This window comes from Neolamprologus brichardi, chromosome 10 (genome assembly GCF_056152115.1).
Source record: "Neolamprologus brichardi isolate AB-2024 chromosome 10, ASM5615211v1, whole genome shotgun sequence".
Lineage (NCBI taxonomy): Eukaryota > Metazoa > Chordata > Actinopteri > Cichliformes > Cichlidae > Neolamprologus > Neolamprologus brichardi.
The window spans coordinates 16,240,256-16,256,133 of NC_142113.1; the positions used below are offsets into that span (position 1 = coordinate 16,240,256).

At 40.4% G+C, this 15,878-nt stretch overlaps 2 protein-coding genes across 2 annotated transcripts; both read left to right on the plus strand.

Annotated features, from left to right (window-relative positions):
* The first annotated feature begins 205 nt into the window (after positions 1-205).
* Positions 206-4,172, plus strand: fdxacb1 (ferredoxin-fold anticodon binding domain containing 1). The gene is made up of 5 exons (XM_006800011.3): positions 206-697; positions 823-979; positions 2,192-2,395; positions 2,505-2,663; positions 2,755-4,172. Exons 1-5 carry the CDS (start codon positions 520-522, stop codon positions 3,974-3,976), a joined length of 1,920 nt encoding a protein of 639 aa, XP_006800074.1. The 5' UTR covers positions 206-519; the 3' UTR covers positions 3,977-4,172.
* A 1,628-nt stretch (positions 4,173-5,800) lies between these two features.
* alg9 (ALG9 alpha-1,2-mannosyltransferase) lies at positions 5,801-14,553 on the plus strand. The gene is made up of 15 exons (XM_006800012.3): positions 5,801-5,952; positions 8,453-8,588; positions 9,318-9,452; positions 9,825-9,895; positions 10,099-10,187; positions 10,462-10,597; positions 10,911-10,998; positions 11,729-11,834; positions 12,085-12,207; positions 12,479-12,633; positions 12,769-12,898; positions 12,985-13,132; positions 13,243-13,372; positions 13,461-13,591; positions 13,777-14,553. Exons 1-15 carry the CDS (start codon positions 5,813-5,815, stop codon positions 13,898-13,900), a joined length of 1,842 nt encoding a protein of 613 aa, XP_006800075.2. The 5' UTR covers positions 5,801-5,812; the 3' UTR covers positions 13,901-14,553.
* Positions 14,554-15,878: the final 1,325 nt, after the last annotated feature.

Consider the following 15,878-nt stretch of genomic DNA (forward strand, 5'->3'; position numbering starts at 1 on the left):
GGGAACCCTGCGGATTTGAAAACTGCACACTTTTACACCTTACTGTATAAAACTAGCACTTCTGCGGCCAAGTTATTAAAATTGCAGCTATTGACTATTGGCTCCCGTTCAGGCAATTATTATTATTGTATTGATTTGATGTTTTGAGGCCCCGGGAGGGGAGCCTTTTGTTTCTAGTCGGACTATTTTATCTGCGACGCCGCTTCTAACGCAAGCTGCTACAGGTGAGCTCGGCTTTCACATACTGCGGAGCTCGAGTTGGAGAAGGTCATCAGCTTTTATTCTCCAACAGCAGCGGTACTAACAGCGTATCGCTCGCTCGAGCCTGTCTCAGGCAACAAAAACAAACAAAAAGCTTAAACATGGTTCCAAAACCACAATATTGACCCGTGAAGAAGACTGAAGGTGGCCGCTGTCACCCGCACACGCGGCTCATCCCTTTCAGGGACAGATTTTGGGGACAAGTTTTCACAGAGCTGAGTTTTTGGGAAGCAGCTTTGTTTGCGCTTTACCCTGGATATGTCTCCTTCGCGGGCAGTATTAATGGTGGGAGAAGGGAACTTCTCCTTTTCGGCCTCTGCCTGTCAGTTGTACTCCGGATCAGAGACCACCGTAACGGCCACTTGTCTGCAGCATCAGGAGGAGGCACTGCGGCACGAAGGCGCAGCTGATAACATCCAGACCATCAAGGACTCTGGTACGGCTTTTTACCAGCTGTAATAACTGCTGCTATTTTGAGTTTTATGGAGTTGTGCCCCCCTTCTTCTTCTTTCTTTCTTTCTTTTTTTTGCATACTATCTTTAACACTGTTTGTTCTTTCAGGAGGGACTGTGCTGTTTGAGGTGGATTGCACAAAGCTGGACGAATGCGCCTCTCTGCAGGGCCATCGATTTGACCGTGTGGTGTTCAACTTCCCTCACTATGGGCGAAAGAGTGGGGTTAAAAAGAACAGAGAACTTCTCAGAAACTTCTTCCTCAGGTAGGACTGCATCATGCCATGATCACAACATCATCACATGCATCACTTGCATTCATTTCTATCTCTGCAAGAAGTCTAAAAGAGGCTGTTGATGCCTCAAGCTCATCATTATTGGGGCTTAAAAGGTTGTATGTGTTTTTCAGTTTGTTTTTATAACAGTTTATATCCCTTTTTATGTGACATGTACTGGAATAATTACAATTTATTGCCTAAATATAATTGATATCATCACTTAATCTTGCTTCTTGTGTCTACTTAAGGTGTTTTAAGCAACTAATGACCAGGTTATGAAAGCTTCTACAGGATGCTCAGACCCTTCTAGCTGTTATTTGATCGAATAGTTACTGATTTAAATAAAAATGTAAACAGTTTTAATGGCACAATGAACGGAGAGAACCTGAAATAATAAAGCTTGTTTCTCTGTGGTAAGGCCTTGTTACCTTGAGGAAAAGGGCAGATTTATTGAGAAAATAGCCTTTTACCCCCACTGTCACTATCAAAAGGTCAGTTTTTCTTTCTGGTTTTCTGATTTCTGTGGGAGTCTCAGCAGGAGGTGCGCCGGCCTGTCAGGAGACTGGGAGTCTCGCACTTCATTAAAAAAAAATTTTCTGGCTTGGCACTGTGATCTCAAAATGATATCATCATTTAACCTTGTTTATTGTGTCTATTGCAACATGTTTTTAAATTAAAAATTGGAACTGTTTATATCGGACAGTGAATGGTTGTGCTTGAAATTCTTTTTATTTATTTAGTATAATTCTGCAGAAAACATAAAATAATAAAGCCTGTGGTGACACGTTAATTTATCTTGCTACCTTGGAAAAAAGGCAGATTTACTGAGAAAACGGCTTTTCCCTAAATGCCAGTATCAAAATCTGATTATCTGCTATCCGATTTTCTTATCTGGTTCTCACTGAGTCTCACTAGCAGCACTGAAGCATGCCCGCCTGTGAGGTCGCTTGGTGTCTAGCACTTTATTAAAGTTTTTCCTTGCTTAATTGTTTCTTTTGATCTCTAATAAATAAAGAGGAAATAAACTTTTTTTTTCTTGCGATCACTAAATAAGAAACCCACTATCATGAGAAATCGAGCTGTGTTATGGCAGGGTAACTGAATAATAACATTTGCTTCTTTGGTTATTAGAAAATAATCATTTATGTACGTGTCATACATGTATTGACATTTTAAAATGTGAATTTGTTGTTCTTCCAGTTGTGTTCAAGTGTTGGCTGAAGGTGGGGAGGTTCACGTCTCCTTGTGCAACGGACAAGGAGGAACACCAGCGGACCAGCCGAAGCGAGAGTGGCACAACAGCTGGCAGGCGGTTGCCATGGCAGCGGAGGCAGATCTAATTCTGAGTGCCATCCATCCTTTTGAAAATGATAAGCACCAGAGCTACAAGTGCACTGGATACAGGTAAGGAGTAAAGGTGAGTCTATGTATAAAAGCAACCCAGCTGTATCTCTTTGTGTTTTCCTTGTATGTTTGCATGCCTGGCACTAATGATGATATCGCTGCTGGACAGGAGCCAGGATAAAGGCTTCCATGTGGAGAAAGCTTTGGTCCACATGTTTACTCGCAGCATCCCCTACACCCCTGCTCATTTGCTGAAGGTGGAGGAGGTCGTTGAAGGAGAGAAAGTGCAGTACGAAATACCAGCAGAGCTCAGTGATTACATATTCAGGTACAGTAACACAGTGGCTACCCGGGTGTTTGCACCACCAACACACACATAAATCACATAAATATAATTACAACCTCTTTTCTTTCATCAGGAGATTTCTCTGCTCAGATTCTGTCCACCCTGTGAAGTTGGTGCAAGATTTTCTTCTCGAAGGTCTGATGAAGAAATGGCCGGTCTCCATGATGACAGAGACCATCCCCTTCCTCCTCACAGCAAAACAGCTGCAGACACACTGCTGTGGCATCGATAGCGCACAATGCTACTGGATCCACCTGCTTCAGAAAGACCTCACCTCTGACACTGATACCTCTGCAGACAAAGAAAATGATCCGAGACCCACAGAGACTCTGCTGCCCACATGTCTTGCCTCAAATAAAGGAGATAGGGTGAGAATCAAAGGAGTTGAGAGCTTCAGGTCAGCATGCTCTCTTGACATTGATCCTGAAGGGGAAAGTGGTATGCACATGCTACGTCCATCATTGCTCCCTCAGATGGAAGAGCTTCTAGCTAAAAAAGAGGCGATAATTAACGCCGATGGTCACGGTGACTGTGAGGTGAGTGATGAAAGTGAAGGAAATGAGAAGGATGAGTCCTGTGGGAGCTGTAATGGTGTTACCAGCTTGTTATATGGAATTAGTGGTGTGGTTTTTAGAAATGTACCCATCGGCCTCTGGGCTATGCCTGCCTTTCACGAGCTCCTCATCCAAGGTGTTTTTCCTTCAGAAAGTGAGCCGGGTAAATTGCTCGGAGAAAAGCTGGAAACGCTACTTGCTCCTTTTGGCGTCTCCATAGTAACAGAGCAGGGAGGTCTGCGTCTGAAAGCGCAGCCAGTGGGTTTGGTTGGTAAGGTGTTTGCAAGCGATGTAAGTGACAACAACAATCATGTCCGCATCACTGCGTCTCTAAATTTGGACCTACTCGCCGTGCTCCTGTTCTCGCTCCCTGACTGGAGGCTGCTTTGGTCACATGACCCACGTTTCTTAAAACAATTTTCATCCCACCCATCGCCGGGGACTCCGTTTCATCCTTTTTGCCTGTATCCCGAACCTTTCATCTTTGACATCAGCTTCTGGACTGGGCCTACGTGGGAGGAGAAGAATTTCCACGCGGTGGTCCGAGAGGCTAGTTGTGGGACCGTGGAGCAAGTTAAACTCATTGACAGGTTCTCACATCCTGATCTGAGCCAGACCAGTTACTGCTACAGACTCATCTACCACTCACACACACATGCTCTGTCACACACACGAGCACTCCAGTTTCACAAACACTTGGAGACTCTACTTTCCTCTCGATTACAAGTCACCATCAGGTAGCCATCACTTGAAACTCAGAGAAGAACGACGATTTACACTCTTACTCTTAAGAGGCATTATCTGTTTATATCTGCATAGAAAATTATAAATGTATAATCTGCAGATAAACAGTGTTTACAGTTGTTGAGGTGTTGTTTGCTCTATTGTGTCTACATTGTGATTGTAATTCGGTGTATATGTTTGTGCTTCAAGGAAACAATAAATCTGTTATTTAATGTAAATTTTTGGCCTCTGGAGTTACTGTAAAAGAGTAAAAGACACATATGGTGCACCACATGGCAACATTGTGACACTGACATAAAGTAAACAATTCTCAATAAGAACAGAATGAGATTAGTTAGTGGTCACATTACACACACGTTGTAAAGATATAAAAAAAACTTTAAATAAAATAATTCCTTTAATTAACTGTGTCACAAAAGAATAAACGTTTACCACAGTACTCTGCAAAAGTCTTCAGCCACCCATAATTTCTTTATATTTGGTGTCCAAGGAGTCAGACTTTCTTGCAGTTTTAAAATAGTCTTATTTTCTTTCTGACTTCATTCAAACGTAAAAAAGAAACCTAATAAGTGTTTTATCTACACATAATAGACAACCTAACAAAAAACTGTTTTAATTTGTACCTTTAGGCACTTTGTTACTAGCAGCCTGTTATGAAAGCACATAATTTGTTCCCATTCCTTTAGTTTAAACATGATGTTGATGTTATGGAGTGATGAATCCAAATTAAAAAAATGTTTTAACTCAAATTTTAATCATATGTACGGAGGAGGTCCGGAGAGATGTACAAGAGCCTCTCTCATTGTTCGGGCTGCGTTTCACCTAGTGCTGTTGTTAAAACTGGAGAAATAATAAACACAGAAAAAGTACCATCAGATTCTGATCCACAATGCAATGCTTTCTGGAAAGTTTCTGATTGCCAACAGCATTATTTTTTAGCATGTCAATGATAACAAAAACACTGCTAATGCAGTGAAACCATGGCTCGATAGAAAAACTCACAATGTAACACTATCATTCACTGATTGGTCTCCCCAATGTCTCAAAATTTTTGATGTTTTGAAGACATGACATGACAAGAAAGCGTTCAGGCTATGTTAAAACATAAAGGTGGTCACACATGTGGGGCAGCAAATGCAAAGGTTATATACATTTCACTAGAGCAGGTTCTATGAGTCACGGTACTTTCAGCAAGGAAAATGTGATGAAAATTATTACTTGTGAGATTTTTTTAAGATGTTTTAAAAAAAAAATTAACTTTACTCTGTGTTTGCAGCAACACAGATCAAATCCAAGGGAAGAGTTGCGGAGAAAAGATTAAATAGAGACAATATCATAAGATCTGAAAATTAACAAATATTTTAAATAGTTGAAACAAAGGTGGCTTGGTGATTTTTGCCAAAAAGTCAGAGGTCAAAATGTAATTTTCGTAATTCCTCCTGGTTTCATTGAAAGTTTAGTCCGTGAACTGACCTAAAACTGGAACTAAAAATTTATCTTAGGTCTAATTTTCAGTAAGCACTGATGCATGTTTTTATTGAGAGCGAAAATTGCCTTTACAGAGTGCTGAGTTCGCGTTTATCTGAACTTCTCTGACCTTCCCCCGCACACACATTTCCTTATTTTATTTAAACGTTTTTATTTATTTATTTTTAATAACAAATACGTTTAAATAAATAAAAGTAATCTAAAGCGAACTGAAACTTTACTGAATCGCAGTAGAGAGTACTTGTAACTTCAACGCTTAATTGAACTGTATGATTAGAGCTGTCAATAACCGGACACAGCCGAAAATGAACGAATCACGACTCGGGAGCAGTACCGTCGGTAAACATGGCGGCCAAGGCGCTTCGGCAGCGAACCAGGCGAGGCAGCAGACAAGATGCAAACAACGTGAACGTCCCCGCCGAAACTCGGGCACCCAAAGAGGAGAAAGTCACCGATGATAGCAAAACCACAGAGACTCGGCAAGAGTGAGTATGAATCCAGAGGAGACACAAGCTGCATGAGGAGGTGTGACTGACAGCCTGAGCAGGGGAAGCTAGCTAAGCTAGCTACTTTGATACCTTAGTAAGTTTTGACTGTAACGACACGATAACAACGCCTGGTAATGACCATCGAACAAACTACACCAGTGTGTATTTACATTAATATGAACCACAGTGGCTGTTTAGCTGTGTGTCCACCGTACTAACTAAGTTGCGTTGTTTATGTTTTAGCGGAGCAGTCAATCGCAGTGGTCAGCTCCATTCATTCTGTTAGTGTCAGATATGTGGTAACTGGCTGTGGTGCCAGTTGTGGCGTGGGTAAACTCGTGCTCTGGACCTACACAAACGCTCGTGTGAGACGATTGGGTGGTGTTGTTGATAGGTTGCTGGGGGGAAAGTGACAGTTTGTAAGGTGACGTGTCATAAAAGACGTAACGTGAGGGTCAGGGCTGAGCTGCAGCTGAGCCGACTATAATCTGACTAATCTGATGATGGGTGCGAACAAAAGATACACTGCAACACATAAGCAACACTGTGAACGCAAATCACACGTTTGTATTATCCACACAGTTCTCTTTACACGAGAAGTTTTTATAACTGTTAGACAATAAAGATATAAGTATTTCCTAACCGATAGAAAGTGCACATTATTTATATATTTTACAAGATGATAGTGTGATCGGCTGTGATGTGTGGTTTGGAGTCAGATCTGGAGGTGGCAGAGTTGAAAATGATAACATTTTAACTAGGAGTGATCATAATTGACAGAAATGAGAATATCTGCTCAGACCAGAATCATATGTATACACCGCTCAGAAAAAATTAACTAACACTTAGAAAAAAAACATCAAATCGCAATGGGAAAAAATCTAGCTGGATATCTATGCTCAGATGGACTGGATAATGCGTTAGGAATGAAATGATACCACATTGTTTGATGGAAGACACCCCGAAGTGATAAAAAGATGAGACAGGCTAGTTGCTGCTGCTGAAATTCCATTGCAGCAACTCAAAATGCCACTTAGTAGTTTGTATGGTCCTACGTGGTGCTAATAAGATGTGGGATGGTGTCCTGGGGGATGTCTTTGCAGAGCTGGACCAGGGCATCACTGAGCTGTCTAAGGTGCAACCTGGTGGAGTCGGATGACCAAAACATAATGTCCCATTTTGGTCAGACTAAAACAAAGCCAGTCATTGATATCAATTCCTTCATCCTTAAGAGGACGTTGGGTTCTCAGGCCACCCTCATGAAGTCTGTTTTAAATTTTTTTGGTCAGAGATATTCACACCTGTGGCATGCTGGAGGTTATTTTGTAGTTCTGGCAGTGCTCATCCTGTTCCTCCTTGCACAAAGGAGCAGATACCAGTAATGCTCATGGGTTAAAGACCTTGTGCAGCCCTGTTCAGTTATCCTAGAGTAGCTGCCTGTCTCCTGGAATCTTTCCCATGCTCTTGAGACTGTCCTGGGAAACACAAAAAGCCTCCTGGAAGTGCCACATATTGATGTGCTATCCTGGAGCAGTTGGACTACCTGTGCAACCTCTGTATGGCCCAGGTATTGCCTCATGATACCAGTAGTGACACTGACCCTGGCCAAATGCAAAACTAGTGAAAAAACAGTCAGAAAACATGACTAAGGAAAATGTCAGCGGCCTCCACCATGTAAAACATTCCTGTTATAGGCAAGTCTCATTGTTGCCCCTCAGTGGACCCGTTATTAATGTCATTAACAGAAAAGCAGCCCTCTCTGCTACTTAACTCACCAATATTTGATTAGCCATTGTAAAAAAAAAAAGAAACAGAGAAATATGGAACTACATAAATTTTTGAAAAAAGTTTGTTGATGCTGATATTTCTTATACTAAAATAAATATCACACTGGCTCTCTTTTTGTTGTTAATAACTCACAAAAAAACATTGGTTTTAATAATTTATCAGATACTTTTAAAATACAAAATCCAGAGGCAGGATAAGAAACATAAAAGGTGAAAAGAAATTGGAGAAAAATATAGAAACAATATAAACATTTGAAGTTGTTATTCACAATAGTACTAATAATGTTGGTTTGGAAAAGAGAGAAACTGTTTAAAGAGTATTTCCTAAAGTAAATATGAAACTGGAATAAATTTGGAGAAAATATTTAAGTGTTTTGTAAAAGTGAACAGAACTGTGAGCTGGGAATACACAACAGATTGACAGACTGGCACGCACATTTTGGGATTATCTGTGTATTATTTTCCCAGCTCTGAAATAATGAGGCTTAATTGATATTTTATTAAAAGCAGGCGCACGAGTGTAGTAAAGCAGTTAAACTGGTATGTGATAAAACACCCACTCAATGCTCACATAAATATTTATATTATTTAAGATGTAGACTATTTATTTATCTTTTTATTTGTGTAAAGGGAACGTTCTGATTTATATTAGCATAAGTGTATACATATGCATTGAATGAATGTTCATATTAATCTTTATTTTGTAATAGGTCAATAAGTCGCGGGGGTCAGGTATGGGCTCCAGAAGGTTCGACTGCATTTAAATGCCTGCTCTCTGCACGCTTCTGTGCAGCTTTGCTCAGCAACATCTCCGACTGCGATGAGACGTTTAACTACTGGGAGCCTGTGAGTACGGATCTCTGCTGTGGGGCATTTGAAAGTGCCATAGTGTAGGGCTGTTCGATATAACGATATATATCGGATGACAATATAAAAACATCTATCGTTTCCTATTACGCTGTCGTTTGTTTCGTGGTGTCGTAAAATAAACTGTTTACAGCAATATTTTTTCATTGTTTTGATATTCACTTAAACTTGTCGTTAGCAGCAATGACGGTAAAACCACCGCGTGGCTCGTTTGTTTTCCTCCTAAACCTTTCACAATAAAGCTCAAGATCCTGTTGAGACTTTTCAAAATAAATTGAATCACGTGAAAGAGTATGCCGAGAGTTTACGGATGAGAAGCAAAAAAGAGCGTCAGGTGCTAAAAAATAAACCTTAGAGTCAAACTTTGAAAGAAAATGGTGGCCATTACAACTTATGTCTAAAAATGTATAGTTTCATGCATCTGTTAAAACACTCAACTCCAGGTAAAGGCCCAGCTGGAAACACTTCATGCAATTTGAGTTGCCCGAGATTCACAGAATTTACAGAAAATGTTACATTTTTGTGATTTATATCATTATCAGAACGATAAATGTGTTATATCGGGATATGAGATTTTGGTCATATCGCACAGCCCTACCATAGTGTTTTGTGTGACAGTTTTTCTAATGCCTGCTTCAGAATCATTTTGTAGCATCTCTCTTTTGTTCCAATGGATTATGTTTGTCTTTTATTACTGTGTTCTGACAGATGCACTACTTGCTCTACGGCACAGGAATGCAAACATGGGAATACTCTCCACTGTATGCCATCAGGTCCTATGCTTACTTATGGTTACATGCACTTCCTGCTTGTTTGCACGCCCATGTTCTACAGACAAACAAGGTAAGTATCGCAAGGTCGGATTTTGCCATGTGTTGACGTTCCTGTATTTTATAACAGGGATGCACCGATTCTGAAATTCTATGCTGATCCTAACACCACAGTGAATGTATTCTGTGTAAAATCTGACAAGCTCACCATCAGTATACTTTTTCTTTTTAAAATTGAAAACTATATTTACCTGCAGGACATAATACTTCTATTAAAAGAAGCTTTAAACTAAAATCTGGATAGACTAAAAAGTTCAGTATTCCTCCACGGGGCATCTAAAGTTTAAAATACATGAATTCACACATGTGTGCACACACAGGTGTGTGTAACGTTATAGAGGGACATGTGCAGTAGTTTCAGGCTTGTGTTATGACTGTGTTGCAGGTGTTGGTGTTCTACTTTGTGCGATGTGTCTTAGCATTCTCCTGCTGTGTCTGTGAGCTCTATTTCTACAAGTGAGTTTACCCTCCTCTTAAATGCAAGGCATTTTAGCACTTTGGTGTTCACATTTTGGGATAATTTCGTAGATGTATAGAATCGTCTGTTACAAAGCAATTTTCCTGCAGCGTTTTTTTCTGATTAAGATATGTTATTAAAGTTAAGCATTTTTATTTTCTGTGTGTGTGTGTGTGTGTGTGGGTGTGTGTGTGTGCCACAGAGCAGTTTGTAAGAAGTTTGGTTTGCACGTGGGTCGTCTGATGTTGGCATTCCTCGTCCTGAGCACAGGAATGTTCTGCTCCTCTGCAGGTTGGTCATGTTTAGCTACATTTCTGGGGACTATCAGTTGCCTCCATCCTTACATCTGTTGGTTTTTACATCAAGCAACTCATTACAAAGCCTTGCTTTTCTGGCCTTTTGGCAGAGAAGAGCAGAACTGCCACACGAACAGTGTGCAGTGTTTGCCTCTAAGGAACATTTCATATTTATGATTTATTTCTCCTGTGCTCCCATTAACGCTGTAGGGACATTTTTGTGTTTGTGGTTTGTCTTTTTCTGATTACGTTTTGTTCTTTCTCTACAGCTTTCCTACCTTCATCTTTCTGTATGTACACAACACTGGTTGCCATGACGGGTTGGTTCCAAGACTCGACACCGTTAGCCATCATCGGCGTGGCTGCCGGCGCCATTGTTGGATGGCCATTCTCTGCATTGATCGGGTATGACTGTAAATACTGGCATTGCAGGCTTTTAACTATGTGTTAATTGTAATACAGCTTTTTTGAAAAAACTCAAACACCTTTAAAAAAAAATTTTTTACTTTGTTTTGGATATGAATGTTTACGGGCTTGCTTGAACTTTCAGTGGAGTTTAAGTCTTTTTAGTTTGTGCAATACAGCCAACCACTGACAAGAAAAATGTATCACTTTTTTGACTTTCTGCTGTATTTCACACATTACAATAACATATGAACTGGGATGAATGTGAGCCGGATCAGCTACTGTGTCATTGAAGTTTCTTCTCTCTCTTTAGGCTTCCAATTGCTTTCGACTTGCTTGTGTTGAAGAGGCAGTGGAAGAGTTTCATCACCTGGTCATTTATTGCTTTGCTTCTGCTGCTGGTAAGAATATAGAACTACTAGAATAATGGGTTTCTTCTCTGTCACAGGTAGAGCGTTCCCCACAAAATCTCTGTGGGCGTACCACAGGAGCAGGAATATAATAATGCATTTTGCTGTCATGTGTCACATTGTCACAACATATGTAAACTATACTAAAAAATACTGGGCCACCTACACCTACAGGTGCTGCTCGGCCATAGAAACCCATGTCATGACGCTCTCAGTGCACAGTTTTTATGCTGATGTTTAATCCAGTGGAGGTTATTGAGTCAGGAGGATTTTGATGACACACTGTGCACCTCAGCACTCACTAACCTAACTCTGTAACTTTATGTCCTCTATCACTTCGTGGCTAAATTACTGTGGTTCCTAAATCCTTCCACTTTGCAGGAACACCTCTTACAGCTGATTGTGGAATATCTAGTAGGGAAGGAATTTGACAAATTCATTTGTTGAAATGATGACATCCTATTACAGCACTACGCTCAAAATGTATCTGTTTGACAGATATTTTTTAAAGCAGACTGCATAGTTAGGTTGGTGATTTTCTTTTAGTTTGTGGCAATGGGATGAAAAAACACCTGAATTCAAAGATTTAAGTGGTGTGGCTTAACACTTTTGTCCATCTGTATCTGTAGTTCTTTGTGAATTATAGAATATTTTTATGCAGGAGCTTAATGTTTATGTGACCTGCGTCAGTTCACTTTCCTTCTCATCTTGTGTTTCTCAGGTACCTCTGGTGGCGGTGGACTCTTTCTTTTATGGCAAACTGGTCATAGCGCCACTCAATATTCTCCTGTACAATGTCTTTACACCACATGGGCCTGATCTATATGGTAAATGACCTATTTTGTCACATTTAATACCTCAATACATCTACATGTGATATTTATATAAAGTATGAGATATTTAGGATATACAATGTTGGATATGCCTTTTATGAATTGCCTAATTTACTACAGTAACTGTTGGACTGATAATACGTCAATGACAATATCAAGCAAATATTAAGATTTAACAGTTTGTTGCTGCAGTTTTTGTTGGGCACAGGGTAACTTCACTTGCTTTCTGTTGTTTAATTTCCAGGTACGGAGCCGTGGCATTTTTACTTTGTAAACGGCGTCCTGAACTTCAACCTGGTGTTTGCTCTGGCACTGTTTTCCCTGCCACTCACTGCTCTCATGGAGACACTGTTACACAGGTTCAATGGTGTGTTTTCCTGCGTATGCACAAAATATGTTGATTTTGGCTTGTGTGCGTGTGTGTTCGAATTACACTTGTAATGATTCACTCACCTATATACATTTGTTCGTGATTTAGTCCAGGTAGTTACCTTCATCTACTGTCTCACATTAACTCTTTAACTTTTACAAAATGCCACCGGTTAGCACTCTTCTAAGTCACTGTGCTCCACAGTGCAGTATATTCAGTATCTTCCAGCATGTTTACAGAGTTTGTTGTACACACATGTTTTCTTCAGTGCAGAACCTGGGCCGCCCGTACTGGCTGACTCTCTCTCCCATGTATCTGTGGATGTTGGTTTTCTTCACTAGACCTCATAAAGAAGAGCGTTTTTTCTTTCCTATTTACCCTCTCATCTGCCTCAGCGGGGCAGTTGCCCTCTCCTCATTACAGGTGTAGTTTGCCATTGTCTAATTTTGGCTTTCAAAGCAAAACAGCCAGCTGTGTTAGTTGATTTCAGCATTTTTAGGCCCATTTGGTCACAAATGTGCACGTAAATGAAATGGATTTTATTCATTTTATTTACAGAAATGCTACCACTTCCTGTTCCAGCGATACCGACTGGAACACTACACCGTCTCCTCGAACTGGTTGGCTTTAAGCGCAGTGGTGGTCTTCGCTGTGTTGTCGCTGTCTCGTTCTGTCGCCCTCTTCAGAGGTTTGTGTGTGTTTGTGTGTCCCATTTTCCCTAAGCACCAGCATCAGCATTGAGCAAAGGCTCATGATATTTTGGTCTGTTTACAGGCTACCATGCCCCTCTGGACCTGTACCCAGAATTTCACCGCATTGCCAAGGATCCGACTCTTCACTCGGTCCCTGAAAGCAGGCCTGTCAGCGTATGTGTTGGCAAAGAGTGGTATCGCTTCCCGAGCAGTTTTCTTCTCCCACACAAGTCAGTGTCCAGAAAATCTGTACAGGTTTTCAGTGTCTGATAAAGTCTGTAAGGGTGATTTCTCATTTTTATGTTTTTACTAAGCTAAAAGTCTCTCTTTTAATCTCCAGCTGGCAACTGCACTTCATTCAGTCTGAGTTTAAGGGGCAGCTGCCTCAGCCGTATGCCTCTGGTCCTCTGGCCACACAGATCATCCCAGCTAATATGAACGATCAGAACCTGGAGGAGCCAAGCAGATATGTAAGTTCCTTAGACACAGACATGTTTGCTAACTAATACTGTAGTTAAGAGCAAATAAATTAAAAATGTATTTGTCTTGTCTGTGCAGGTTGATTTAAAACAGTGCCACTACTTAGTGGACCTAGACACAGATGAAGAGACGCCGCTTGAGCCACGTTACTCAGCCAGCAAAGAGGAGTGGACTATCATCGCTTATAAGCCTTTTCTTCAAGCATCAAGGTAGTTTTACAAGTAAATGTTTTACAAATAAGTGGAAAAAACAGTAAAATTAAAATCTGTAAATGAAGGAAAAAGCATAACGTATTGCAGTTAAAAAGAAAAGGAAACATCCTGAGAAAATGTAAACATTAAGGAGATCTACAGTGTGAAGCAGATTGTTTACATGTAAGGCATTTTTCTCTCAGGTCATCTCCTCTCTTCAGAGCGTTCTACATCCCATTCATATCTGACCACCACACCACCTTTAGGCGCTACGCCATCTTAAAACCGCGGCGGCAAAAGCAGCCTCGTAAGCGGAGCCACGGCTGACCTTTTACACCCGAACCTGTACAGTTGTACAAAATCCCAACAAAAGACGTCAATCACCTCTTCTCAAAACAGCTGGTATTTGTGTGTCAGTGTGCATGTTGTCTCACGAAACCTTTGAAGCTATCAGACCCTTTAAAGACATCAATCCCCCTGTTTACTTGTCATCAACACTACACAGACTCTCTGAATATCACCACCCCGGACCACTTTTTGGTGACCAAACAGTGTTTGCGTGTGGATGAAAGGCAGAAACGTATTAGAAAAAGTTGAGAAAAATATGTGGAAAAGACATCAGTCTGCTTTTGAGCTGTGTGAGAGAGTGCATGTGAGAGTGAAAGAAAATGCTTGGCAGGGTATCAGCTGGACGTTTTATCTTATTTTGTATGCCTGTGTTGAGCCGGATGTCTTTCAGGGGATGCACACCACAAATTATTTGCATTAATTCAGCCCGTATTCGAAACTTGAAAATGTGGCCTGACTGGAGGAATTTCTCTGACCAGTGAAACGCAGAAATCCTCTCGCGTCTGGGCTTGAACAGTGTCCTGTTGTGTGCTCTGTCGGGTATGAGTGTGGAAGATAAATAAAACCAAGGATGCTTAAGTAATTTAACTTAATAAAATCATGATTGACTGTGAATATAAATCTGATGTTGTTTTTATTGGGGCAGTAAAGTCACTATTTGACAGGTTGGTTTTTCATCTCATTTTATTGGAATATTCCTTATGTAGCAAACATACAAACCACTTTCACTTACAGGAGAGATATCAAGACATAATACATTCTGAATTTATAGTAATAATAATGATGCTTTGTTTTATATTACACTGTAATAGCATGCCGTAATGTTTGGTTAGGCTGCAGGCACTCAAGCTAAATTGTAGCAGCCACCGTTGCACTTTTACCGTTGTTTTTTAAGAATGGCTTTGATAAATACTTTAATAAGTGTGTAAAATTAAGGTCTCCTCACAATTTAAGGCAATATAAAACCACACAGGAGATAAATACAACCAACTTCCACGAGCAGTACTGGTTTATTGTGTTTAATCTATTTGAGGTAGCCCGCATCTCTCAGGTATACTTGGGTGTACAAAACAGTTTTCAAGCACAGCAAACATAACAGTCCAAGACCTCAGTTATCTTACCAAGCAAGCACAGCATGACACGACCATGCAAAACAGGCTGCGACACACACATGAAAACACACATGCTTTTATAGACAAAGATGCTCATAATCCTCAGAGTCAACTGTAAACGTCTACATTTTATTAATGATGCCGTGTACACAAGAAAAAGGTGAGCTTAGCTTACAGTAGGTGCTTCTTTACTGGGTCATTTCTGTAATGTAATGTAACTGTATTATGGCTCTTTCCAAAAACTTCCTATGCATGCATATATTGAAATATTTGCTTGGATGCTTTAGTGAGGTCCAGAAAAATTATTAAATCTGGAGGCTTTACCATGTAGGTGACCTTTGTGTCAAGGGTACTCCGGTGGTTTGGAATTGATCTCGTGTAATATTATCACTTTGGATCATTTTTAAATAGGACGAAACTTTAACCTGAGACATTGTCTTTGTTATTCCATGCATTTTTGTTTCTTCTAACCCCAAACCTAAAACACTTTTCGTTCCGCCTTTGGAAGTTTTAAAGCACAGAACGGCACAGATTGAATGGACATCGTTTAAGGCATTATACGCAGACCCTTCAGGGTGAACTGTAAACAGAAATCAATGCGTAAAATTGTGGAAATGCCAGTAACAGACTCCCCTTTTGTTATTGTTGCTTTGATGTATTTCTGCCTCTACCTCCCTGTAATAAAGTCACAAATAATCCTAGGACCTTGTCTTCAAAAGAAATTCATTACAGTAGGTCTGAATGATTCTGAGTAACCCGAATCTTTTCGTTGATTTGCGTTCTTTCAGTAAGCATCACTGTAGAGGAAGAGGCTGAGACATCATGAAACGGGAGCACATCAAACT

Excerpts from the sequence above, each read along its gene's own strand:
- fdxacb1 (XM_006800011.3), top strand. The coding sequence starts at position 520 with ATGTCTCCTTCGCGGGCAGTATTAATGGTGGGAGAAGGGAACTTCTCC. Across the intron at positions 698-822 it reads CCAGACCATCAAGGACTCTG|GAGGGACTGTGCTGTTTGAG; the intron begins GTACGGCTTTTT and ends TTGTTCTTTCAG. Across the intron at positions 2,396-2,504 it reads TACAAGTGCACTGGATACAG|GAGCCAGGATAAAGGCTTCC; the intron begins GTAAGGAGTAAA and ends GCTGCTGGACAG.
- alg9 (XM_006800012.3), top strand. The coding sequence starts at position 5,813 with ATGGCGGCCAAGGCGCTTCGGCAGCGAACCAGGCGAGGCAGCAGACAA. Across the intron at positions 12,634-12,768 it reads TTGCCCTCTCCTCATTACAG|AAATGCTACCACTTCCTGTT; the intron begins GTGTAGTTTGCC and ends TTTTATTTACAG. Across the intron at positions 13,592-13,776 it reads CCTTTTCTTCAAGCATCAAG|GTCATCTCCTCTCTTCAGAG; the intron begins GTAGTTTTACAA and ends TTTTTCTCTCAG.